The 27,627-nt window shown below is 50.1% G+C and overlaps 2 protein-coding genes across 3 annotated transcripts in view; both read right to left on the minus strand.

Annotated features, from left to right (window-relative positions):
* Positions 1–7,910, minus strand: part of NANOS2 (nanos C2HC-type zinc finger 2) — a 35,732-nt gene extending 27,822 nt beyond the window's left edge. Inside the window, exon 1 of the mRNA XM_045379918.3 lies at positions 1,217–7,910. Coding sequence (XP_045235853.1) covers positions 1,217–1,270 — 54 coding nt within the window. The 5' untranslated portion in view covers positions 1,271–7,910. The remainder of the gene's footprint in view (positions 1–1,216) is intronic.
* Positions 4,695–27,627, minus strand: part of NOVA2 (NOVA alternative splicing regulator 2) — a 42,263-nt gene continuing 19,330 nt past the window's right edge. For both annotated transcript variants that reach the window (XM_045378663.3, XM_045378664.3), the window contains 2 exons: positions 25,733–25,899; positions 4,695–11,922 (listed from right to left, as the gene is read on the minus strand). In XM_045378663.3, the coding sequence (XP_045234598.1) occupies positions 10,840–11,922; positions 25,733–25,899 (1,250 nt within the window). In that variant the 3' untranslated portion in view covers positions 4,695–10,839. The remainder of the gene's footprint in view (positions 11,923–25,732; positions 25,900–27,627) is intronic.

Raw genomic sequence — 27,627 nt, forward strand, 5'->3', positions numbered from 1 at the left:
GGCTTTTTTTGTGTTGCCCCCGAGATTTCTTTTTGCTTTCTTCCACCTAAGGTTGCCAGGTAAAATACAGGATGCCCACTTTCATTTGAATTTTAGATAAGCAACAATTCATATTGTAGCATACTTATTGCCCAAATATTGCATGGGACATTTTTACACTTTTTTTTTTTTTTGAGATGGAGTTTCACTCTGTCACCCAGGCTGGAGTGACGTGGTGTGATCTCGGCTCACTGCAACCTCTGCTTCCTGGGTTCAAACGATTCTCCTGCCTCAGCCTCCCAAGTAGCTGGAACTACAGGCATGAGACACTACGCCTGGCTAATTTTTGTATTTTTAGTAGAGATGGAGGTTTCATCATGTTGGCCAGGCTGGTCTCAAACTCCTGACCTCAGGTGATCTGCCCACCTCGGCCTCCCAAATTGCTGGGATTATAGGTGTGAGCCACCACGCCTGGCCTAAAAACTTCTTCTTTTAATCTGAAATTCAAATGCCACTGGACACACAGTATTTTTATTTGCTAAACCTTGGCAACCTTATCTCCATCACTTTCCAGTTTCTGTTTCTTTCTCATTTTCTATTTGTGTGTGTCTGCCTCTTCCTCTCTTCTAGTCCATCTCCACCTTCTCTATTCTCCTTCGTCTGTTTTTTATTTTTGTGTGAGACAGGGTCTTCCTCTGTTACCCAGGCTGGAGTGCAGTGGTGTGATCTCACTGCAATCTCTGCCTCCAGGGATCAAGTGATCGTGCCACCTCAGCCTCCAAAGGAGCTGGGACTACAGGCATGTGCCATCACACCTGGCTAACTTTTGTGTTTTTTGTAGAAACAGGGTTTCGTCATGTTGCCCAGGCTGGCCTCAAACTCCTGGGCTCACGAGATTCTCCCACCTCTGCCTCCCAAAGTGCTGGGATTACAGGCATGAGCCACCGCGCCTGGCCTCCCCTTCCTCTCTTAATGACCTGGCCCCTCTGATGTGTAGAGACCTCTCTTGAGACACCCCCACCAGGTCCCTGCCTAGGCCTCTTCCTCCCTCCTTCCCCCTTCCTAGCCCTCTTTCTAGGACTGTCTCTCTGCTCCAGGCAACTTCTCTGTCTTCTTTCTTCATCTCTCTTCTCACTCAGATCCCCCACCTTTGCAAATCTCTCTACGCCCCATTCACCCCCACCCAGAGAAGAAGGTTTGGGGGCTTTGAGGGAGCTAGGAATCTCCCATTACTCACCTTCATCCTGACTTCATCTCCTTTCCTTTCCGTTTCCTGGGCCAGAGAGGTCATGAGGGTTTTCCAAAGCCACACAGCAGAACAGAAACACCCGCCCTCTCCTTCCAAATCCTTTCCAACTTCCTAGCTTCTTGGTGGCAAATTCCTTTACTCTTCCTGAAAACAGTCTGGCTTGGCAATGTTTGAGGGTCACAGGCCAGTACCAGAGGCGCCTGTGGCTCATGGGATGGTAGACTTTTGGGCACCTACGACGTGCTGAGAGTGAGGGATATGGCCCGTGGGCTGTAAATACAAGAACAGTGATGTGTCCTGGGCATCACCATATCCCTAGGCCCAGAACACAGTAGGTGTTCAATAAATACCTGTTGAATGAATGAATGAATGAATGAGTGGATGGACACACCTACAGCAGCTGGAGCCTCATCTGCACGTCTGCCCTTGTTCTCTTCATCCCTATGGCTCTTGCTTACTTTATCCTAGCCTGAGTCCCCCTTCTCCTTCCATCCCCCTCTGTTGGGCTTGTCCTTCTCTGGAGTCCTGTTATTGTTATTTTTATCAGCTGGAGGGGGTCTCTGGTGACTACAATGTGCTGAGCATTTTCCCTATGTGAGATACTGAAGGGGTGAGTCACATGTAGAATCCTTCTGGAATATTCCAGAAGGCAAGTACAGTTTTCTAGGGCGTTTTCCAGATGTGGAGATTGGGAGCCAGGGATAGGAAGCGAAGTGCCTTGGGTCACATCAGAATCCAAGCATCTGGCCTCACCCCACCCTGCCTCCTTGGTCTTGGTCTCTTTTGTTTCTCTGTCATCTGCCAAGCTGCATCTCTGACACCTCCAAAATGTAAGGCAATTACTTATCTTTTTTTTTTTTTTTTTGAGGCAGGGTCTTGCTCTATTGCCCAGCCTGGAGTGCAGTGGTGCAATCACAGCTCACTGCAGCCTCGACCTCTCAGGCTCAAGTGATCCTCCTGCCTCAGCCTCCCAAGTAGCTGGGACTATAGGCATGTACCACCACACCTGGTTAATTTTTAAGTTTTTTGAGACAGAGTCTCAAACTCCTGGGCTCAAGTGATTCTCCTGGCTCAAGCAATTCTCCTGTCATGGCTTCCCAAAGTGCTGGGATTACAGGTATGAGCCACCATGTCTGGCCAGGCTAATTTTTTTTTTTTTTTTTGAGACGGAGTCTCGCTCTGTCGCCCAGGCTGGAGTGCAGTGGCCGGATCTCAGCTCACTGCAAGCTCCGCCTCCCGGGTTCGGGCCATTCTCCTGTCTCAGCCTCCTGAGTAGCTGGGACTACAGGCGCCCGCCACCTCGCCCGGCTAGTTTTTTGTATTTTTTTAGTAGAGACGAGGTTTCACCGTGTTAGCCAGGATGGTCTCGATCTCCTGACCTCGTGATCCGCCCGTCTCGGCCTCCCAAAGTGCTGGGATTACAGGCTTGAGCCACCGCGCCCGGCCATTTTTTTTTTTTTTTTTTTTTTTTTTTTAATGAGACGGAGTCTCGCTTTGTTGCCCAAGCTGGTGTGCAGTGGTGTATTCTTGGCTCACTGCAGTCTCCGCTTCCCGGGTTCCAGTGATTCTCCTGCCTCAGTGTTCTGAGTAGCTGGGATTACAGCTGCTTGCCACCATGTCCAGCTAGTTTTTGTATTTTTTTTTTTTTTTTTGAGACGGAGTCTCGCTCTGTCGCCCAGGCTGGAGTGCAGTGGCCGGATCTCAGCTCACTGCAAGCTCCGCCTCCCGGGTTTACGCCACTCTCCTGCCTCAGCCTCCAGAGTAGCTGGGACTACAGGCGCCCGCCACCTCGCCCGGCTAGTTTTTTGTATTTTTTAGTTGAGACGGGGTTTCACAGTGTTAGCCAGGATGGTCTCGATCTCCTGACCTCGTGACCCGCCCGTCTCGGCCTCCCAAAGTGCTGGGATTACAGGCTTGAGCCACCGCGCCTGGCCTAGTTTTTGTATTTTTAGTAGAGACATGGTTTCACCACGTTGGCTAGGCTAGTCTCGAACTCCTGACCTCATGATCCGCCGGCCTTAGCCTCCCATAGTGCTGGGATTACAGATGTGAGCCACCGCACCCGGCCAGGCTAGTAATTTTTAAATATTTGCTCAGGGGTTGCAAACGTCCAGAACCTAGGCATGTGACATAAATGAGCAGTGCAGGTCAGGAAGGGGCTAAGCCTCTCTGCCCTGGGTGAGTGGGAGTGGCTGCCCCAGGCCAGCCCATTGTGGGCAGGTGGCAACTGCAATCGAAGCTATCACATGGCATTTCTCAAGAGGGTCTTGAAACCCATGTTTTCAGAAGTCTCCCAATGTTTAAATGCTGGCAACAATCCCACCAAACACTGTTCGGGTCAAATGAAATTATGGGTACCGCACCTGCCTGTTGGCCGATGGTCTGCAACCTCTGAATTCACTTTAGTCCCATGTGTCAGGTTTTGTGTTAAGAAGAACTTCCCAATTCCAGTAGACTATATGCTCCAAAAAGCCAGAGATACCTGCGTCTGTTTTGTTCATTGCTTTATCTTCAGCACCTAGAACAGTGCCTTATGCATCATAGGTCTTCAGTAATCATTTTAAAAAAGTGAATAGTGTATTGATCCAAGCATAAGCCATATGATGTAGAAATAACAATTTAAAAAATCCCCATTTTACAGATGGGGACATGAAGGCTCAGAGGAACAAAGGACTGAGGGTAACACAGCAGCACTGGGATCTAAACCCGTAGCTCACCCGACTTGAAAACCTCGACCTTGGCCTGATTCTACCTGGTGTTGTGTATTTGCAGGGCTGTGTGTGGAGATGTGTGTCCAAGAGCCTGTCTGTGGGACTGTGGCTGTGTGTGTATGTGTGTGTGGTGGTGGTGGTGGTGTCGGTTCTCCTGACTGGACACTGAGGCCCTGGAAGCTAATTTTTTTTTTTTTTTTTGAGACGGTCTTGCTTTGTTGCCCAGGCTGGAGTGCGATGGTGTGATCTTGGCTCACTGCAACTTCTGCCTCCCAGGTTCAAGCAATTCTCCTGCCTCGGGCTCCCAAGTAGCTGGGACTACAGGCATGTGCCACCATGCCTAGCTAATTTTTTTGTATTTTAGTAGAGACTGGGTTTCACCATGTTGGCCAGGCTGGTCTCGAACTCCTGAGCTCTGGTGATCTGCCCACCTCGGCCTCCCAAAGTGCTGGGATTACAGGCGTGAGCCACCGCGCCTGGCCCCTGGAAGCTAAACTTGAGCACCTGCTTCTCTCAAGCACAGCTGCTCCGAATGCTCACACTGTCCAGAGACAATAGTCCTCCCTCCCCAGCTCCCCCATCTGGGACCATCCTCAGGGGTCCCCCCACCCTCTTCCCCTAAATGTCCAGAGCCCTGGGGGAAAGGGGGAAAGAATTTAGGATGAGGGTGGAGGTGCAGGGAGGAGGGAGAGGGAAGGGGATGGGTTAAGAAGGAGTGTGTGATGTCAAGCAAAAAAGACAACATTAGACACAGATGCTGAGATGGCGTTTATCGCGGCAAAAAAAGGTGAAGTCGCCGAGGGGGAAGGGGTGGGGAAAGGGGGTGGGGTGGGGAAAGGGGGTGTGGTGGGGTCTGGGGTGGGGGCCATGGAAGCTAATACATGGTGCACTAGGTCACACAACGGACACTGGGGGTGGGTGAGTGGGTGGGGAGGGCGTGGCCCAGGCATGGCAATGTGGGGAGTGGGAGGAGACGGCAGTGCGCCCCAGCCAGGAGCTTCTGGAGGTGGTGGGGAGGAGGCGGGCGGCGTCTCTGGTCGCAGAGGATGGAAGGAATCAGTTAGAGGGGGTTGAATGGAGGCACTGGAGGCATGGCCACATTCCAAGAAACGGAATGAAGGAGTGGGACAGCAGGCAGGGGGCAGCCTGGGGCCTGGGCCTTTTAATCTAAGGACTGGGGAGAACCAAGGGGACCTTAGAGGTCCTCCAGTCCTCCCCATCTTCCAAGAGGGAGAACAAGCCTGGAGAGGAGGCTACCTTAAGGTCCTAAGAAGGATTTAGCAATCGGTTCTCCAAAGATGGCCCTACAGCCTCCCCTGCCCCGCATTCTTCTCCTACCCTGTCTCCAACAGAGAAGTGGGAAGAGAGGTTCTAGCTCCTCTGACTCCACCGTTATCTCACGGAGGCTCCTCAGGAATATTGGAGGATGAATCCATTTCACAGAAGGGGAAAACGGAGACATCCTGCCAGACTACACCTTTCCACACCTCTCCCACCTCCCTGCCGGGAAATTTATGCACCCCATCCCTCTAGAGTAATACTGATAGCTTGAAATCCTTAGCGATGGGGGCAGGTGAGAGGACACACCTTAAGATTCTCCCAAATCGACCCGGGATGTGGGCCATGCCTCCAGTGGCCTGAGATGCCAACATAAAGAAAAAAAAAATGACTCCCCACGTCCCCTGGCTCAAACCCAGTACAAAAGTGACTATTTACAATGAAGGCGTGGGGAGTGTGTGGGGGGCACAGGAAGGAGGGGGTCAGAGTGAGCACTCCATTTGAGGGAGGCCACGCCCCTGGACCCGCCTTTTAAAGGGACAAAGCCAAACAGCATAGATATTATAGAGGATCTCAATCCCCAGGGTGGGGCAGACCCTAGGGGTGAGGGATGGGGGTGGGGCATGGGATGGGGTGCGGGTGGGGAGGCATGGGTGGTGGGAGGAAATGGAGGAAAGGTAGCAACTGCCCCTAGCCTCCCCCCTCCCCGCTGCCGGACACACAGTTTTCCGTGGGATGAACACAGAAAGGGTTAATCAAAAAGAGTTCGATGAGCGAGTCTGACGGTCGAGTGGGGCGGGCTGGAGCAATGAGGCCGCAGGTCCCGGTGGCCGGTGGTGATGGAGTCACTTAGAAGATGAGAGGTTGGTGGTTTTGGGGGGAAAGGTGGGGTAGGGAAAGGGGTGGGGGAGGGGGGTTAGGCAGTCCCCCCCAGTTATCTCTGGGAGACAAGTGTCCTGGACTGGTTGAGAAGGGATTAAAACCAGCAGTCTTCACCACCATGAGCCCGCAGCTTCTTTTCCCATTTCCCTCCCTGCCACCCAGCAATCTCCAATGCAACTTGAAGGGGACACTAAGACGGACCATACACACGAGCAGCAGCGCCCAGAGAGAAACCCTCTCCAACCACAGCGTGGAGACAGCTGACCACAGTGCAAAGGGATCACGATAGCAGGGCTGGGTGTTGTCACCCCAGCAAACCAGCGTCCCTGGCCCACCTGTGCCCCAACTTCGGTATCGCGATCCTGTTCTCCCCATCGTGACATCCAGTCCAGGCTTTCAAGACAGCCAGCCCGAGTTCCAGACCCCCTTCGGGGGCAGGTGCCTTCGAAGGCCTGGCTGGCTGTCCCGACAGGCGTGCACTCAGTCAGCAGCCTGGACGCCCCAACTGCCATCCTCATAGCCACTCTTGTTAATACTTTTGCCACTGCACAGTCTATCACAGCCTCGAATCCCGGTCCTGAAACAGCAATCATCCATTCAGGGGGACTCCTCTCATTTTCCAAACAATTGGCCACCAATCAAAACCAAGTAAGGAGGAGGATGTGGGATGGAGGAACAGGGAGGAGAAACAGAACGAGGGAATACTGAAGGATTTGGTGGTCCAGAGGAGAGAGGAAATACACCTTGGAGATAAGCTGCACCCTACTTTTCCAAGTAGAGGTCCCCAACCCTCTATAGGTCGGCTTTTATCAAGATCCACTTGGGATACCCATAATTCCCACCTACAAGTCCAGGGTAGGTGTTAGGGCTGATAGAAATGGCAAAGCCATTGCCTTCTGATCACCACCCCTAATAATTATTGCAGTGAAGCCTCCTTGCCCATGTAGAGATGGCTGGGACAGGGCAGAAGTTGGCTGGGCAGGTTGGCTCAGAGCCCCCTGAGATGGGGGATGACGGAGGTTAATTTGGCACACTGAACCCCCTCTTCTCATAGGTGCTTTGAGGTCCTTCTCTGGAATCCAGTTGGTACCGCCCCTTGGGCTAGAAGAGGGGGAGCTGAGCTTGTCTCCTTCTCCCCGGTTTCCATAGATTTGCCAGGAAGTTGGCAAGTGGGATTCTCCTTGGCTGGTGGAATTTGGGGGGATCCAAAAGGATAGGGGCAAGCTGAAAAGGAGAGCTTTTTTCTGTCTTTTTTTTTTTTCTTACAAAGATTCTAAGAAAAACTCAGGGTGGGGGGGCTTTGGAAGGGGGACCCAATTTAGCCCCATGTCCACACTTTTTCAATGCCTCTTAGGGACCTCCTCAAAGAGAAATGGTCCAATTTCCTCCCCTCTATCCAAGGTCCTCTCCCCACAAAGCGGCTCAGTTCCAAGGAAGTTTGGCACTTTTTTTTTTTTTTTTTTTAAATGGGGAAATTGGGGAGAGAGAGTTGAGACATTTGAGGAGAGGAGGAAGACAGACAGAGACTAAGATAGAGACAGGACAGAAAACAATGGGAACCACACAGAAGAAAAAAAAAGAAAGTCATAGGGAGCCAGACAAAGAAAGGGGGGAAGACGCTTGGAGAAGGTATGGGAAGCTAGAGGGCAAATGAGAAGGAATCGGGAGACAATTCAATGCAGCAAACACTTATTAAGCACCTACTTGGTGCTGAAGAGAAGGGTGCAAGGAGGTCACTCAGAGACTCTGAGATCGGATTGGCTAATAGGGAGACAAAGAAAAAAAAAGAGGTGATGGGTTTTTCAATAACCCCCATCCCTGGCCCCACATCTGTGTCCCCTCTGGACAAACCGCAGCACAAAAGATTGAGGTCAGATTGCAGAAGAGACTTTCAAGAGATGTCAAAGATGGTAGAGTGAGTTTCCCAGGGTAAGATGGGGAAAGGTGTGTGGCTCTCCACTCACCAACATGGTGAGCGAACTAGCTCACTGAGCTAGCAAACTATACCTTTCAGATCGCCCTGGCTGGCTGGGTAGGGGGTCCCCAAGAAATATGAATAGGGAGGGGTTGTTACACAGACATTCCAAGCAAACACTTTGCAGGAGGCCCAGCCTCCAGAGATGTGTCTGTGTGAGAGGAGTCCTGGACCCGGCTGATTGGGACCCAGACTCCAGCGAATAGGTTTGTAGAAAGTGGCTGCCAAGCAGAGGATGCAAATGATATGCAAATGAGCCCATTCAGATCCCACCTCCCCACTCCCAGACCTTACTTCACCTCTCCCTGGCTCCTTCCTCTCCTCATAGGGGCCTGGGGGGCTGTAGAGGGATATTCCAGCTAGATACTGTAATACTCGCGTGCGGGTAGAGATACTGTGAAATACTGTAAGGTCTTTTGAGAGGTGGAGGGGAGCAATGCCGCCCCCACCTCTAACCCCAAGAGCCCCCAACGGTAGTAGAAGATATGTACAAAGTTACATCAAGAATTGTTTTGGCACTCAGATCTCCATCTGGGTTCAGTCTGGAGATTAAGGGTGGGGCAACAACAAGGGGAAGTGGGGGATGGGGAGGGGGAAGTGGGGCCTGCCCCTCACCCTGGAGATGACAAGGGCATGGAAAAAGTCACCCCAGTGCCCAAGTTACAGCCTCCCATTGGGTGGAAGGGCCGGGGTGGGAAATTCAGTGCAAGGTACCTCGAAGGCTATTGCTTTCTAGGGATTTTCACATTTTGATTTGGGGGTGGCTCTCTAGCAAGGGAGAGGGATCTCCTAGGCTTTAGGGGCAAGAATTGTCTCTGTGGCTTTTCTTCCCTCCTTTTTTAGGAGAGAGACAAGGAGGCTGGATTTCCCCCAAAGCCATAGAGAGGAGAAGGGTCTGGAAGACCTAGGAGGGGGACAAATGGGGGAGAGGGTGGGCATGGGGCGCCCCTCCCCCAGAGATGCTGATGATGGAACCAGGGCACTGGGCGCCCTGCTTTGGGTTGGAGAAAGTGGAGGTGGTCTCCAAGGAGGAGGGGGAGATGGGTGGGGGTAAAGGGAGGTCTTAGCTATCCTAGTCTATAGGGTTGTCAGGCCCTGAAATCTCAGTCTGCCAACAGGTCCTTAGAGCTGACCACAGCCACAGTACTCAGGGAGCCACTCCCAAACCAACTCTCAAGGCCGCCTGGCTTGTCAGACTCCATCAGAACCTTCTAGTTCTCCAGAGCCCCTGGTGAGCACACCAAAACATTCTGATCCATCAGACATCACTAAAGCATGCCAGCTTGCTGGAAGCCACCAAACCAATCTAACCTATCAGACCACACAAAGCATTCTGGTCCAAGGGACCCTTCCATGGCTCACTGAACTCTACACCGGGCCACACTGGCCTGACAGAGCCACCACACATTTGGCTCACCCAATTCAACGAAACAAAGCCACGCAGACACAGGCATGCACACAAAAGGCAGGGGTGGGAAGGGAGGTCTTTAACAGTAGTTTGCACTAGGTCCATCTCCCACCCCTCCCTCCAGGGCGAGTTCGCAGACTTGACGTGTTTGAATGGAGATGACCCTGACAATATTGGTTTTTTTTCCCTTAGAGTTCTCCAGATTGGATCCAAGTCCCATGCCTTATTCTCTTCCTAGGAAGACCCCCAGGCCAACACCCACCAAAGAAGGGTGTGGAGGGAGAAGGCAGGTCAGAGACTGGTCACTGTCCAATACAGGAAGTACATGCTTCAGTCTAATGACATCACAGGAAGTGACCTCTAGGCACCACCAGAAGTACATCTTCCCATGATATCACCAAAGTGACCTTCAAGGAAGAACTCATTGAGACATCACAGGAAGTACCTGCTCTCTTACGTTCACAGGAAGTAACCTCTGGGGAACTGCTTCCTGTGACATCATAAGAAGCGCCCAGAAGCACCCCAGAAAGTACTCAGTGACATCACAACAGAGGCCCTCATTGCCATTACTCTAAACCATCAGAGATACCACACCAAGTTGATCCAGCCTCTTGCGAGTCTTGCCCACAGGACTGGCCCAATCCCAGAGCTGGCATCCTTCCCAGCAGCACCGTCCCTGCCCCCCATACAACCTGACAACAAAAGAGTGAACATTCCCACCTAGAGGGACAGCTCCAGTGGGAGGAGAGTAGCTGAGAAGATCTGGGAACTCTGGGGTCCCTGCTCCAAATGCCCCATTTCAGCTCAGACGCCTCTGCTACCTCTACTCCCATGGCTTCCCTCAGATCTAGAACTGAAAGCAGAGAGGTGGGGTATTGTGTTTTGGGGAAGCCCCTTATTCTGGATGACCCAGAGGCTCCCTCCCCTCCTCCCATATGGAAACAAAAACTTATAAAGGGGGAAAAATCCTTACCAAAAAAAAAAAAAGAAAAAAAAAAAGGAGGGAAAGAAAGAGAAAATAACGCTTTGTTTTCTATTAAAATCAACAAAATGCAATATATACAGATATCACACAGACCTGGGCCCTGGGACAGGAAGGGTCAGGCCCAGCCAAGCACAGGGAGGGAGGAAGGAGGGGTCAGTTCCGGGCTGGGGAGGGGGCTTCTGAGCCCCCTTCCCAACCGTCACTCAATCCTGCCTATGACTACCAGAAGGGGAGGGTGCAGTCGGGCCTACCCCAGCCCCATCCCAAGAGGAGCAGGACTACACCAAGCTGAGGTCAGGAGTTGGGGGGAGGAGGAGAGGGAGGAGGAGGAGATGGGAGGAGAGAGAAGGGTGGGAGCACACACCACAGGCCTCATCCCACTTTCTGGGGGTTTGAGGCCCTCACTCCCTGCTCGTAGGTGACCCGCTGACTGATGAGGTATTGAGCGGCTTGCGTGGCCGCGGGGCTGCCCGTGATGGTGACCCGCCGGTTCCGCGTGCCTGGCAGGAACTCGCCCTTCTTGGAGATCTGGATGCGAGCGCCCGTCAGCTCCTGGTACTCCACCAACGTCTTGCCCCCCTTCCCCAGGATGGCTCCCACCAGGTTCTCAGGCACCGCAATCTCCACCAGCTCCTTGGCACTCTCAGCCGCCAGCTTCTCCGCTGTCAGGAAGCCCCCGGCCGCACCGGCCGCGGCTGCAGCGGCCACCAGCGGACCGCCCCCTCCGCCCGCCCCGCCACCCGCCCCGGCCCCGAGGTAGCCGTTGGCGGCTGCGGCCAACGCAAAGGACCCCAGGGCTCCGGGAGGCGGGGGCGGCGGCGGGGCGGCCCCTCCAGCTGGCCCGGCCCCGGCCTCGCCCGCGTAGGATGCCAGGAGGTTGGCGGCGGCAGCGGCTGCGGGGTTGGCCCCGGCGGCCACGGCAGCCAGGACGCCGGAGGCTGCGGCCGAGTTGAGGCCCAGGCCCAGGGAGTTGGTGTTGTAGCCGTAACTGGCCAGCGTGTTAAGCGCCGTGCTGATGGCCAGCAGGTCGGTGCCTGAGAAGGCGGGCAGCGCGGCGGGAAAGGCTCCCACGCCAGCCAGCCCGGCGGGGCCCAACAGGCCGGAGGCAGCGGCGGCCGACGCTGCGGCCGCGGCTGGCAGCACATCCGCGGGGCTGGCGTACGGAGAGCCGGTGGGATTGGAGTTGGCCACGGGGCCTGCCACATTGGCGTAGCTGATGTTGAGGCAGCTGCTGCTCTGGGGGTCTTCTTGTACCTTCTGCACGATGGCGCTCACAGCCTTGTGCACCTGCTCGGGCTCGCCGCTGACCGTCACCACGCGCTCCTGCAGGTTGATGCCCTCTGGCTTCTGGGACAGCTGCACCCACGCTCCTGACTGTTCCATCACGGCTTTCACCGTGGCGCCCCCCTTGCCGATGATCAGGCCCGCCGTGCTGTTGGGGACGATCAGCTTGGCCTGCGTGGGGAGCAAAAGAGAGGGTCTTTAATTTTATTTTTTAAAATTAAATTAAATTAGGCCGGGCGCGGTGGCTCACGCCTGTAATCCCAGCACTTTGGGAGGCCGAGGCGGGCAGATCACGAGGTCAGGAGATTGAGACCACGGTGAAACCCTGTCTCTACTAAAAATACAAAAAATTAACTGGGCGTGATGGAGGGCGCCTGTAGTCCCAGCTACTCGGGAGGCTAAGGCCGGAGAATGGCGTGAACCCGGGAAGCAGAGGTTGCAGTGAGCTGAGATCAGGCCACTGCACTCCAGCCTGGGTGACAGAGCAAGACTTCGTCTTAAAAAAAAAAAATTAAATTGAATTAAATTAGGCTGGGCACGGTGGCTCTCGCCTGTATTCCCAGCACTTTGCCGGGCTGAGGCAGGCAGATCACTTGAGGTCAGGAGTTGCAAACTAGCCTGGCTAACACGGTGAAACTCCGTCTCTATAAAAATCCAAAAGTTAGTCAGCTGTATGTTAGTTAGCACATGCCTGTAATCCCAGCTACTCAGGAGGCTGAGGTAGGAGAATTGCTTGAACCCAGGAGGTGGACGATGCAGTGAGCTGAGCTCGGGCCATTGCACTCCAGCCTGGGTGACAGAGGGAGACCCTTTCTCAAAACAAAATAAAATAAAATTACATATATATAAAATACATATGTAGAGACGGGGCCTTGCTATGTTGCCCAGGCTGGTCTTGAACTCCTGACCGCAAGTGATCCTCCTGCCTTAGCCTCCTAAAGTGTTGGGATTACAGATCTGAGCCACCAAGCTGGCGAAGGGAGGGTCTTTACAGTGGCTGGAGACTGCGAAGTCTCAGGTCATTCCCCACCTCTCCTCTCCAGTGTCCAAAATCAGGCCCAGCATGGCCTTTTGACATGCACCAGTATGGTCCAACTGGTTGTTAAACATATTGAAATATTTCAGGTCAGGTGCAACAGCTCAGGCCTGTAATCCCAGCACTTTGACAGGCTGAGGTGGGAGGATCACTTGAGCCCAGGAGTTTGAGACCAGCCTGGGCAACATAGCAAGACCTTGCCTCTAACATTAATTTTTTAAAAAAACTGAAATATATCCACAACAGTTGGTTAATGAATAGCCCCTCAACCACCCTGTCCCATGTACCTGGGACTCTTGGTGCCTCCTCTGTGTCCAGCATCTAAAAGCTTAATGGCTGATCCAATGGGGCTTTCCAGGAGCTCACTCCAAGCTTGCACTGTGGCCCACCCATGCCTTTTAGTGTTAAGTACTCTGACTTCCAGCCCTCGAAAAGCCTTCATTAAGCTCTTACTTTACAGATGAGCCTCTTGAGGCCCAAGAGGTGAAAGGACTTGTCCTAAGGCCCCCCAGTTAGTGACGGAGCTGAAATCTAGGCTCTTGGTTTCCTGATCTATTGTGCTCCCCTAGACATGGTCTTCTCGTTTAACTCTCTGCTGTTATGGGCTGAAATTGTGTCCCCTTCAAATTCATATGTTGAAGGCGTAACTCCCAGTACTTTAGAATTTGACTATATTTGGAGAAAGGGTCTTTAAAGAGGTAATTAAGGTAAAAGGGGGTTATTAGGGCAGGCCCTAATTTACTGACCGGTGTCCTTATAAGCAGAGATTAGGACACAGATGCACACAGAGGGAACAGTGTGTGAAGGCACAGGGAGAAGAAGGTCAAGGAGAGAGGCCTCAGAAGAAACCAGTCCTGCTGACAGCTTGATCTTGGGCTTCTGGCCTCCAGAGTCATGAGATATAAATACCTGTTGTTTAGACCACCCAGTCTCTGTCACTTTGTTATGGCAGCCCTAGCGGACTAATCTAGTTGTCGTATCTGTAAAATGAAGATAACATGAAGGCTTTTGTCTGAGAAGGCAGACGTAAGTGGATGTCTTGGATGTCACACAATGGATCAGGAACCCAAGAACCTAGCTTTCAATCTCCTTCTAACTCCTGGGAGGGGAACACTCCAGAATGAAGAAGTTGGTCATTTGAATATGGTGACCTCCCCTCTCTCAGTTGCAGAGCAGCCCATCCTTCAACCACCCATCTGTCCAAGCATCTGCAAGTCTGATCAATCTTAATTCCTGCGGAGATATTTCAAAACCAGTCATCTCCTTTTGCACCTCCGAGAGCATTTCTACATAGAAATTCCTCCCTCTCAAAAATCCTTCCCATGTCCCCTTAAGCCCTGGGGGTGTCTGAGAAATTTGTGGAGGTGGCAGTTTTGGTTGTTGCAAGGACTGGGGGGAGATGTGGACTGTCAGTGGGGAGGACCATAGGTGTCTGTACCCCACAATGGAGAGTCAGTCCCTCACAAGGAAGAGCTGTCCCAGGCCCTATATGTCTACTTTTTTTTTTTTTTTTGAGTCTGAGTCTCATTGTGTCATCCAGGCTGGTATATGCCGTGGCGCGATCTCGGCACACTGCAAGCTCCAACTCCTGGGTTCAAGCGATTCTGCTGCCTCAGCCTACCTAGTAGCTGGGATTACAGGCACCCACCACCATGCCCAGCTAAATTTTTTGTATTTTTAGTAGAGACAGGGTTTCACCATGCTGGCCAGGCCAGTCTCGAACTCCTGGCCTCAAGTGATCCAGCCGCCTCAGCCTCCCAAAGTGCTGGGATTACAGGCATGAGCCACCACACCCAGCCACTATATGACTACTTTTGAAGGTTCTGTTGGACATTCATGTGGATGAAGAGCCGGTTTTTTTTTTTTTTTTTTTTTTTTTTTTTTTTTTTGAGACGGAGTCTCGCTCTGTCACCCAGGCTGGAGTGCGGTGGCCGGATCTCTGCTCACTGCAAGCTCCGCCTCCCGGGTTTACGCCATTCTCCTGCCTCAGCCTCCCGAGTAGCTGGGACTACAGGCGCCCGCCACCTCGCCCGGCTAGTTTTTTGTACTTTTTAGTAGAGACGGGGTTTCACCGTGTTAGCCAGGATGGTCTCGATCTCCTGACCTCGTGATCCGCCCGTCTCGGCCTCCCAAAGTGCTGGGATTACAGGCTTGAGCCACCGCGCCCGGCCTGAAGAGCCTGTTTTTAAATCTCTGAGCCCACGTCTGGGCATGGTGGCTCATGCCTGTAATCCCAGCACCTCAGGAGGCCAAGGTGGGAGGATCACTTGAGCCCAGGAGTTGTAGACCTGCCTGGGCAGCATGGCATGACCCCATCTCTACAAAAAAAAATTAAAAACATTAGCTGGCCTGGTGGCACAAGCCTATAGTCCCAGCTACCCAGGAGGCTGAGGTGGGAGGATCACTTGAGCCTGGGAGGTATAGGCTGCAGTGAGCCGTAATTGTGCCACTGTACTTCAACATGGGCAATATAGTGAGACCCTGATGCCAAAAATAAATAAATAAATAAAGTCTCTGAGCCCAGAACCCAACTGACACAGTGAGACCCTATCTCAAAAATAAATAAATAATTAAAATAAATAACAAAACAAAACAGAAAAAAAATCTCTGACCTCAGAGCCCAACCCCATGATACACGTAAGTACAAGTATTGTTTGCATGGTTTTAAGAGCTACTGAAATTTCCAGGAATGCAACTACCAGTAAATCAAGAGTGGATTGTGCTTTGTTTTACTCTGCACAAGAGTTTTCATCATTTTTTGAAAACCTGGCAACAGTAGCAACGGCATTTGTATTATTTAAGTCTCCAGTATTACACTCTGGATCACTTTACATTTGTAGTTGTCTCACTTAGCTATGCTTAGGTGTGAGCAGCTGCCCAATTCATTATTCCTTCCATTGTGGTCCTGATTGAGTATTTATTTACATATTAAAATTCACCTTGGCTGGGTGCAGTGACTCACACCTGTAATCCCAGCACTTTGGGAGGCTGTGGCAGGGTGAATCACTTGAGCCCAGGAGTTCAAGACCAGCCTGGACATCATGATGAAACCCTGTCTCTAGTAAAAATACAAAAATTAGCCACGTGTGGTGGCATCTGCCTGTGGTCTCAGCTACTTGGGAGGCTGAGGTGGGAGAATCACTTGAGCCCAGGAGGTTGAGGCTGCAGTGAGCTGTGACTGTGCCACTGTACTCCAGCCTGGGCAACAGAGCAGACCCTGTCTCAAAAACAAAACAAAACAAAGCAAACAACAACAACAACAAAGAAACAAAAAATAAAATAAAATTCACCTTATTTTATAACAAATCACTTTCCTTTTATGCCTTCTTTATTTTAAAAAGTCTCATGGGATAAAATAAAACATGGTATATCCATACAATGGAATATTATTTGGCAATAAATTGAATGAACAAAGTACTGATACATGCTACAGCGTGGATGAATCTAGAAAAAAATATGCTAAGTGAAAGAAGCCAGTTACAAAAGACCACAGCTGAGTTCATTTACATAAATGTCCAGAATATGCAGATCCACAGAGCCAAAAAGGTAGATTAGTGGTTGCCAGGGAATGGGAAGAAGGGGATTGGGGGTAACTGCCTACAGGTATAGGGTTTCTTTTGCAGTAATAGATACATTCTGGAATTAGATAGTGTTGATGGTTGACCACATACTGTATGATTCCTTTTACAGAAATGTCCAGAATAGGCAAATCTGTAGACACAGAAAATAGATTTGTGGTGGCTTGGGGATAGGGAGAGGGTGAGCTGAGGTGGGGGATCGAGGGGACATAGCTAAGATGATCAAGATTTCTTTTGGAGGCCAGGCTCGGTGGCTCATGCCTGTAATCCCAGCACTTTGGGAGGCAGAGGCCAGAGGATGGCTTGAGCCCAGGAGTTAGAGATCAGCCTGGGCAAGATGGTGAAACCCCATCTCTACAAGAAATAAAAATACATTAGCTGGATGCAGTTGTGTGCACCTGTACTCTCAGCTACTCAGGAGGCTAAGGGATCACTTGAGCCCAGGAGTTTGAGGCTGCAGTGAGCTTTGACAGGTGCCACTACACTCCAGCCTGGGTGACAGTGCAAGACCCTGCCTCTAAAAAATGAAAGAAAAAAATTAGGATTTATTTTGAAGGCAATACAAATGTTCCAAAATGGATTGTGGTAATAGATGTACAACTATGTGACTATAATAAAAGCCAATGAACTGTACACTTTATTTATCATGTATTTTATGTTTCTTTTTTTTAAATAGACAGGGTCTTGCTCTGATACCCAGGCTGGAGCGCAGTGGTGTGATCAGAGCTCACTGCAGCCTAGTACTCCTGGGCTCAAGTGATCCTCCTGCCTCGGCCTTCTAAAGTGCTGGGATTACAGGCATGAGCCCCCATACTGGGCCTAGAGCTGTATACCTTAAATGGGTGGGTTGTATGTATGTGAATTATATCTCAATAAAGCCGTCAAAAAGTCTTACAAGTGTAGGTATGTCTATATATGCATATATGAATATGAATAGTATTTCAGAGAGTCAAGTGGACATCACAAAATATTTGTAGGAGAAAGGCAGTGTTGCCGTGACAGAGCTCCCCATGCTCTGTTTCCTGTTAGTCTCCCTGATTTTATTTTTATTTTTTATTTTTATTTTTGAGACACAGTCTCACTCTGTCGCCCAGGCTGGAGTGCAGTGGCACCATCTCAGCTCCCTGCAACCTCCGCCTCCCGGGTTCAAGCAATTCTCAAGTGAGCCGAGATCATGACACTGCACTGTAGTCTGGGTGACAAAGCGAGACTCCATCTCAAAAAAAAAAAAAAAAAAAAAAAAAAAAGAAGCCGGGCGCAGTGGCTCATGCCTGTAATCCCAGCACTTTGGGATGCTGAGGTGGGCAGATCGCTTGAGCTCACAAGTTCTACAGCCTGGACAACATGGCAAAACCTCGTCTCTACAAAAAGTACAAAAATTAACTGAGCGTGGTGGTGTATGCCTGTAGTCCCAGCTATTTGGGAGGCTAAGGTGGGAGGATGGCTTGAGCCCAAGAGGTGGAGGTTGCAGTGAGCCAAAATGGCATCACTGCACTCCAGCCTGGGTGATAGAGCCAGACCTTGTGAACAAGAAAAAAGAATCTTCCTTTATTTTAGAGTAAAAGAGACTAATGAGGTGTAACAATCAAATGCAAAGCATGAATGCTGACTGAATCTCAGATTGAAAAATCCTCTATGCTATAAAAGATATTTTAGGGCGATTTGAATATGGACTTTCCAATGAGACAATAGTATAGAATTAGCATTTTTGTTTGTTTGTTTTTGTTTTTAGGTGTGATGATAGTAATACAATAATGTAGGAGACTGTCCTTGGAAGATACACGTTAAAGTACTTAGGAGTAAAGAGTCATGAGGTTGGCGGGGCACGGTGGCTCACTTCTGTAATCCCAGCACTTTGGGAGGCCATGGCGGGCGGATCACAAGGTCAGGAGATCGAGACCATCCTGGCTAACATGGTGAAACCTGATTTCTATGAAAAATACAAAAATTAGCCAGGCGTGGAGGCACACGCCTAGCTGAGCGTGCTGGTGCGTACTCTGGAGGCTGAGGCAAGTGAATTGCTTAAACCTGGGAGGTGGAGGTTACAGTGAGCCGAGATCATCGCACCACTGCACTCCAGCCTGGCAACTGAGCAAGACTCTTTGTCTCAAAAAAAAGAAAAAAAAAATCAAGACAAAAATTGTGTGTGTGTGCGCGCGGGTACACACATGCATGCACATGTGTTCATGCATGCACAAATGTTAACAACTGGTGAATCTAAGTGCAATGTATAGGGACTATTCCTTAAACATTTTCAAAATAAAAAGGAAAAAAATCTATGCTCTAACAGTCCCTTTTCTTCTTCTCTGCCTTATTTTTCTTCATAGTATTTTTCACTCTCTAACATACTCTATATTTTACTTATCTCCTTGTTTATTTTGTTTTTCTGTAAAATAATTTCAAATCCACGAGATTAGAGATTTTTGCCTGTATTATTACTACTGGGTTCTCAGTGCCTAGAAAAGTGCCTGGGACACAGTACATACTTAGCAAAGGGTGAGCGAATAAATAGATAGATGAAGACTGAAGGACGACATGCCCACAGGCCTAAGCAGGAAGGGGAATGGGTGGAGACCGCAGGTGTATGTCACCTGGTTGGGGTGGGGAGTGGTAGAGTACTGTGCAATTGGGCAGTCAAACTCAGCCTGATGGGCATTTCTAGATGAGTTGGAAATGCTGATTTGTAAAACGTGAAGCATCCTAGCTTTTTTTTTTTTTTGAGATGAAGTTTCGCTCTTTCGCCCAGGCTAGAGTGCAGTGGCGCGATCTCAGCTCACTGCAACCTCCGCTTTCCAGTTTCAAGCGATTCTTCTGCCTCAACCTCCTCGGTAGCTGGGATTACAGGCACCCATCACCATGCCTGGCTAATTTTTGTACTTTTAGCAGAGACGGGGTTTTACCATGCTGGCCAGGCTGGTCTCGAACCCCTGACCTCGTGATCTGACTGTCTCAGCCTCCCAAAGTACTAGGATTACAGGCCTGAGCCACCGCCCCCCGGCCAGCATCCTAGTTTTTAAATGTTGGCAACCTCTTCAAAATGTCTAAGAACCACTGTGTAGAAGAAACAATGCAATGTACTAGCCAGGGTACCCATCTGTAGTCTGTGCATATAAATCCCTGAAAAGCTGCCTTGGACTCTAGAGTCACCTGCTCGGGTTTAAATCTTGGCTCCCTGTCTGATGCTGGGCAAGGGGCCTAACCTCTTTGAGACTCAGTTTTCTCATCTGTAAAACAGGGATATTCAGACCTCCTCCATAGGACTATTATGAGGCTTAATTGAGCTTATGCATGCAATGGTGAGCTTGAAATCCAAGCATGACCACAAGTAGCTGGAACTGAGTGTGAGTGCCCTTCAGGTGACTCACAACTGCTAATATGGGCAGATTACACCTCAGTCATCATGTTTCTGCTTGGCCCTGTGGGCGAAGTCATCATCTATTCATTCAAATAAGTAACATGTGCTGAGCACCTACTATGTGCCAAGCACAGGGCATCATGTAAGTAATGTGCAATTAATATAAGTCCATAGAAGCACTCGAGAAATGATTATTGTTGGCCGGGCACAGTGGCTCACGCCTGTAATCCCAGCACTTTGGGAGGCTGAGGTGGGTGGATCACGAGGTTAGGAGATCAAGACCATCCTGGCTAACACGGTGAAACACCATCTCTACTAAAATTACAAAAACATGAGCTGGGCGTGGTGGCGGGTGCCTGTAGTCCCAGCTACTCGGGAGGCTGAGGCAGCAGAATGGCGTGAACCCGGGAGATGGAGCTTGCAGTGAGCTGAGATCGCGAGCCGAGATCGCGCCACTGCACTCCAGTCTGGGTGACAGAGCGAGACTTCATCTCAAAAAAAAAAAAAAAAAAAAAAAGAAAGAAAGAAAGAAATGATTATTGTCATTGTTATCCCTATGGATGGAGCTGGATTTAAATCCCACATCTGTGGTACAGCTATTACGGAAAATAGTCTGGCAATTCTTCAAAAAGTTGAACATAGATTCATCATATGTCCCAACAATTCCACCCTAGGCATCTACCCAAGAGAGCTAGAAATACATATCTACAAAAAGACTTGTACATGAATGTTCAGAAGCATTATTCATCATAGCTAAAAACGAGAAACAACCCAAATGTCTATCAACTGATGAACAGACAAGCAAAATGTGGTCTATCCATACAATGAAACATTATTTGGCTATAAAAAGGAGTAAAGTTTTGACACATGCTACAATATAGATAAACCTCGAAAGTATTACGTTAAGTGAAAAAAGTCAGACACAAAAGACCATATGTTATACGATTCTGTTTATATAAAAGATCCAGAATAGGCAGGTCCACAGACCAAAAGTAGATTAGTGGCTGGAAGAGGTTGAGACTGGGGTCTGGGGGAATGGTGAGTGACTGCTCATGGGCACAGGGTTTCTTTTTGGCATGATGAAAATGTTCTGGAATTAGATGGCAGTTGATGTACAACTCTGTGAACATACAACAAAACTACTAAACTGTACACTTCTAAACAGTAAAGTTTATAGTATGTGAATTATAGCTCAAAGAGCTGTTATTTCAAAAACAAAAAAAATCACCAGGAAAAACAAACAACCTGACAAATCAAGAAGATGGAACAGCATGTTCACAACCAGAACCAGGAGTGGTATTTAGTCTGTGATGCAGTATTTTAGAGCAGTGAAGGAAGGATAGATTGGCCGAGAAAAGGTTTGAGGACCAGGGGTTAATCATGTGAGAAAAATAAAGTTAGGTTTTAAGAAAATTCCTACTTCTTCCACCTCCTAGCTGGTGGCCTATGAAAGTCCCTTTACTTCTCAGAGCCTCCTTTTCCACATCTGTAAAATGGGCATACTATTCCTGATCCATATGATCTGTGCAAATATTCAGTGAGACACTGGCAGCGTGCTCTCTGGTAGTCACCCAGTCAACAAGGTTGCTGTTTTTACAACATGGCAAGATCCAAATCCTAGGGTGTTTTTGTTTTTTTTGAGACAAAGTCTTGCTCTGTCAGCCAGGCTGGAGTGCAGTGGTGTGATCTTGGCTCACTGCAATCTCTGCCTCTCAGGTTCAAGCGATTCTCCTGCCTCAGCCTCTGCAGTGGCTAGGATTATAGGCGCCTGCCACTGTGCCTGGCTAATTTTTGTATTTTTAGTAGAGATGGGGTTTCACTATTTTGGCCAGGCTGATCTTGAACTCCTGGCCTCAAGTAATCCGCCCACGTCAGCCTCCCAAGGTGCTGGGATTACAGGCATAAGCTACTACGTCCAGCCTCCTAGTTTATTATTTAGTAACTGTCTGAGCTTAGGCACATGCCTTCACCTCTCTGTGCCTTACCTTCCTCATCTTCAGTATTAGCATAACCACACCTACCTTATATTATTATTGGAAATCTTCTTCTTCTTTTTTTTTTTTTTCTTTGAGACAGAGTCTCGCTCTGTCGCCCAGGCTGGAGTGCAGTGGCCGGATCTCAGCTCACTGCAAGCTCCGTCTCCCGAGTTTATGCCATTCTCCTGCCTCAGCCTCCCGAGTAGCTGGGACTACAGGTGCCCGCCACCACGCCAGGCTAGTTTTTTTGTATTTTTTTTTAGTAGAGACGGGGTTTCACCGTGTTAGCCAGGATGGTCTCGATCTCCTGACCGCGTGATCCGCCTGTCTCGGCCTCCCAAAGTGCTGGAATTACAGGCTTGAGCCACCGTGCCCGGCCCTTTTTTTTTTTTATTTTGACAGAGTCTTGCTCTGTCACCCAGGTTGGAGTGCAGTGGCATGATCTTGGCTCATTGCAACCTCCACCTCCTGAGTTCAAGCGATTCTCCTGCCTCAGCCTCCAGAATAGCTGAGACTACAGGCGTACACCACCATGCCTGGCTAATTTTTTGTATTTTTAGTAGAGATGGGGTTCTGCCATGTTGGCCATGCTGGTCTCGAGCTCCTGACCTCAGGTGATCCACCGTCTCGGCCTTTCAAAGTGTTGGAATTACAGGCGTGAGCCACTGCTCCCGGCCTGTTATTGGAAACATTCAATGACTAAAGTGATGCCCAGTGCCTGGCACATGGGAAGCGCTAAGACAATGGCAGCTGCCTTCATCATAGACCCTGAATTGTAGAACCACAGCATCTTAGAAAGATCTGCAGATGCAGACTCATAGAATCTTGGAATCCCAGGACATTAGAACAGTAGAATCTCAGATAATACATGCTTAGAATCTTGGAATCACAGAGCCATAGAACTGTTGAAGTTTTAGAGCCAGAAGGACCAGAGACCATCTGCCCCAGTGATTTGCAAGCCCATGGAAATTTGCAAATACTACTACTGCTACTGTTACTACTATTACTACTACTACCACCAACAACAAGAACAACAAAAGCAGCATCAACAGCTAACAGTTTAATATCGTAACTTATCTAGGTTCCACCACAACCCTAAGATAGGTGTTATTATTACCCCATTTTCTAGATTGGGAAATGGAGGCACAAAGAAAGAACTTGCACAAGTTCTTTCACGGGTAATGAGCAGTAGAGTCAGGATCTGATCCAAGGCCAGAGTTTATGCTCAGATTCCTAAGCCTTACCAGAAATATTGATTCAGCGGTTCCTAGGACCCATGAATCTGCATTTTAAGCTACCCAGATGATTCAGATATCAGCTAGGGGTGAGAGCCACTGGTATAACCCAGAGGTGGCAATCTGGTGATCCTCAGACCCCAGTCAGTCTACAGCCATATATATTTTTTTGACCTTCATAGTGTTTTAAAAACAGAGTTGGCCTGGCGCAATGGCTCAGGCCTATAATCCCAGCACTTTGGGAGGCTGAGGCAGGTAGATTGCTTGAGTTCAGGAGTTTGAGACCAGCCTAGGCAACATGGTGAAACCCTGTCTCTACAAAAAATACAAAAATAAGCCAGGGGCCGGGCACGGTGGCTCATGCCTGTAATCCCAGCACTTTGGGAGGCCAAGGAAGGCAGATCACCTGAGGTCAGGAATTCGAGACCGGCCTGGCCAATATGGTGAAACCCCACCTCTACTAAAAATACAAAAAATTAGCCAGGCGTGGTAACGGGCGCCTGTAATCCCAGCTACTTGGGAGGCCAAGGCAGGAGAATCACTAGAACCCAGGAGGTGGAGGTTGCAGTGAGCTGAGACCATGCCATTGCACTCCATCCTGGGCAACAAGAGCAAAACTCTGTCTCAAAAAAATTAAAAAAATAAAAAAAAAATTAGCCAGGCGTGCTCATGTTCACCAGTAGTCCCAGCTATTCAGTGGGCTGAGGTAGGAGGATCACTTGAGCCTGGGAGGTCGAGGCTCCAGTGAGCCTAGATCATACCACTGCACTCCAGCCTGGGTGACAGAGTGCGACTCTGTCTCAGACAAATATATATTAAATAATAATAATAAAAAAACCAGAGTCAACATTTTTAAGTCAGTTGATCTAAAAAATGTATGGCTTCTTTTGAAAAATTTGGAAGATGTGGTAGCACTAGGTCCATGTTCCCAAAGTGCAAGAATTCGGTGGAGTTGAGTGGCAGCTTCTCCCTCCAAAGATGGCATACCCTCTCCAGAGAGCAGCAACCCTCAAGTCTTTTGTTCCCCTTTTCAATACTTTAGTTATTTAATTTATAATCCCTGGTTTGGCCCAGCTGCTGTACTGTAATAAAAGAGAAACTGAGGCCTACACAAGGAAAGGGGCTCTGAGTAACACGGCAAGTTCAAGGCAGAAAAGAAGTAGACCTGTTTCCTGACTCAAAAATCCCACAATAACAACAGAGAACATTTCGGGGGCTAATTTTCTATGCGTTATACACACAAGCTACGTGCTTTTCAAACATCAACGAACACTAACCATCACCCTTAAGGAAGCATCATAATGAATGTCATCTTACAGGTGAGAAAAATGAGGCTTGGATAAATCAAAGTCACTTGCTCAAGGTCACATAGGATGTAAGTACTGTACGGAGAAGGATTCAACTCAACAACAGAGCCCAGAGCCTGAGTCTTCAGCTATGATCTCTCTCAGTCTTTGGAACACGCGAGTAATACGGCAGAGAATAAATCCTGGTTCTATAACCTTTCGACTCCACTGTCTCAGAGCTCCTGTGGATTAGGGGGAGGCGGTAGAAGGCTCAGGCACAGATGGTGCTGACCCCATTTTCCTTGCAACATTCACAAACTCTTGATGAACCCTGAGTCCCTTGTGGCCACGACCAAGGCGGAGGGAAGAGGCAATGCGCTCGCCTCCCTGTAAACTGTGAATAACCTGTGCCCTGCTGGTGGGAAGGGATTCGGGAGAAACCTGGCGGGGAGCGAGGAGTGGAGTCGCTTCAGCACCAAGGACAGCGGCCGCGCTCCACACCCCAAGCCCCGCTGTCTTTTTTGGGAGCGCTCCACCCTGCAGCGCTCCTCCAGGCTTCTCCGCCCACCGTTTCCACAGGAGCTTAGGGGAACTCAGGCCTGTGCTCTGCCCCACCTGAGGGCAACGACAGGACCCAAGAATTCCAGATTTCTTTTACCGACGCCCTCTCTCCTGTCTTTGCCTTTTGGTAGACATTGACTATCCCTCGCAAAGGGCCCTCCCAGCCCAGGGGTTCTCGCCCCATTGCACGGAGTACGCATGCATAGGGGAGTGGGGACGGGAGAGAAAACGGGAGCCAGCTCTGCGTTCCCGTTCCCTTACCCACTTCCGGGTCCGGGCCGCGCGGCCCGCAGCTTCGAGGGGAGCTCACCTGCCCGGTGCGCACCGTCGTCATGGCAACCGGAGAGGCCCGGGAAGCGATTGGCCACTCCCTGCCACGCCCCTATGCCACCGCTTCCCCTAACTGAGGCAACAGAGGAGCGCTGCCCGCCCCTTTCCATTCCTTCCTGGAGAGGGCTGTGTAGGAGAGGGACCCACATCTGCTCTCGCTAATGAAACACCACCCCTACCTCCATACGTTAATTATGGAGGGAAGGAGGATGACAGACTATTTGTAAACTCTTCTGGATGTGACTGAACCGTCACTGAGGTCACTTCCGGCGATAACAGGAAGTGGGAGGCAGGTCGTTCGGAGAGACAATGGGATGAGGTGGAAGGGAGAAGAGGAACTAGAGAATCCTAGGAAGGATTGAACATTAGGGAATCGTGCCACATTCTCCCAGACGTTCACTCCCTCTCTGGAATCAAGCCCGCTCCAAATGGTCTGGAGTCCTTTCTATACTATTAGAGCTGACTCCCTAAGAATAATACTAACCACTACCATGTGGTCTTTGACTGATGAGATTTTTATCAGCTTTGTCCCATTGAACCTCACAGTAATGTAGTGATGTGGGAGGAATGTTTCTTCGTGAATGTCACCAGCTTTACAGCAACCCAGTCTCTGCCCCAGCTGACCTGCTTGGCTCTGTCGGGGTTCATCGTGGTTTGGGGTTGAAGGATGTTGACCACCTCAGGCTTGGTCATCGCTTGTGGGATTTCTCGGACCTTCTCGGCAATAAAGCTGTGCACAGCATTCAAGGCCTCTGCTGTGCCCTGTACTAGGCATACCCGCTCTGTGGTTCCTGTTGAGCAAGGGAGAGAGAGGGCACACTCATGAGACAGGAATAGGGACATTCCTGAGAGACAGGCCCCATTTAATGGAAGAGGAAAGCTGAGGTCCAGAGAGTGGATTTGACTGATCACACAGTGAGCCTGGGGGAGCAGGCATGGGCCCCTAGGCCATGACAGGTAGCTGGGAGAATTAGTGGAATCCTGCTTTATAATCTGCACTTCATCTCCCTCCCCTAAAACAACCTCTAGGGATGGAAGAATGATGCTTAAGTGTTTTGCGATGCCCACAGCAGCCCTGGGCAGGGGAGACAGGGCTCAGCTGCCTCTTCTCAGTTCTTGCGGTTCCCTGGTTGCTTTGGCAACCATTCACTCACTCCACCCTCCTCCCCTTCTGGAAGCAGAGAGCTCAGGCCTGCAACGGTTGCCACAGTAACTGGAACCCCCTTATCGGTCTGGCTGGCCGGGTCCTCAGCCCACCCCCAGGGGGACGAGGGACGAGGCCCTGTTGTCATGGCAACCCCTGAAAGCCTGCAGCGTCGGCCTCTGGGCTTTTTGGAGAGGATGGGGGAAGAGCTGGGGGATGGGGGAGGCAGAGGAGAGGCCTGAGGGCCTGTCTGAACCCACCAGATGGAGGGCTGAGGGGTGGGGGAGGGCAGGGGTGTGGACAGGGGAGAGCAGGGTGGGTCAAAGGCTACTCGTGGAGGAGTGGGGACCAAGGAATTGGGGAGGGAGGTGGATGGCTGTCTTTCCTGGAGATTCTCCAGATACTGGCTGTGGCTCTGTCCTGGGCATCCTTCTCATTTCTGCATGAGAGTGTTGGGGAGTGGGGGCACGGGGAAGAGAGAAACTTGGGGGGTGTTGGGATATATGTGTGAAAGAGACTCTGGGTGACACTGTGACCAGCGTGTGTGTCTGCGAGGCTGTTTGGTGAGTGGGGTGTGTGTGTGTGTGTGTGTGTGTGTGTACTTGAGCAGGACTGACTAGATGACCCTAATCTGTGTTTGTAGAAGACAAAGTGCAGAGACTGCCTTATGAACAGACTATGTGACACAGTGATTCTGGTGAAGATGTTCGTGTGTGCCCTCGTGTGTGGGCCAGACTTTGGTGTCGCTTTGATGATCAAGGTTACATAGACTCTTTGTGAGACAGAGCTGAGTGTGTGTGAGAGTTCGAGAGAAGGAAACAAAAGAATCTCACAAAGTGGGATCGAGGCTGTACAATGAATATATACCACTTTGAGACTGGATGGCATGTGTGTCTGCATCTGTGTGTGTATGTGTGTTTGTGAAAGTGAAAGAGACACACACTTCTGGATGTTTCTAAGACTATTTGGATGACCAGTGTGTGTATATATATATGTATTGGAGACAGGAAAGACCCTATGACTGGCATGTGTGAACCTGAGAAGGAGACAGCAAGACAGACAGACTCAGGTGTCAGTTTGTGGGACTTTTTGGATGACTGGTGTGTTTGTGTATGTGTGTGTGTCTCAGCATGTGAATTACAGTGAGACAAAGAAAACTTGACTGGTCAGTGTGAGAATCTGCGTGCCTGGGTGAGCCGGGATGTGTGTGATGTGTGGAGTGTGAGTGTGTCTCTCTCTCTCCTTGAAGGGGGTTCTGCCTCTGAGAATGTAAAAGGTCTTGAGTGTGGCTGGGCACGGTGGCTCACGCTTGTAATCCCAGCACTTTGGGAGGCTGAGGTGGGCGGATCATGAGGTCAAGAGATGGAGACCATCC

The sequence above is a fragment of the Macaca fascicularis genome, chromosome 19 (assembly GCF_037993035.2).
Source record: "Macaca fascicularis isolate 582-1 chromosome 19, T2T-MFA8v1.1".
NCBI lineage: Eukaryota > Metazoa > Chordata > Mammalia > Primates > Cercopithecidae > Macaca > Macaca fascicularis.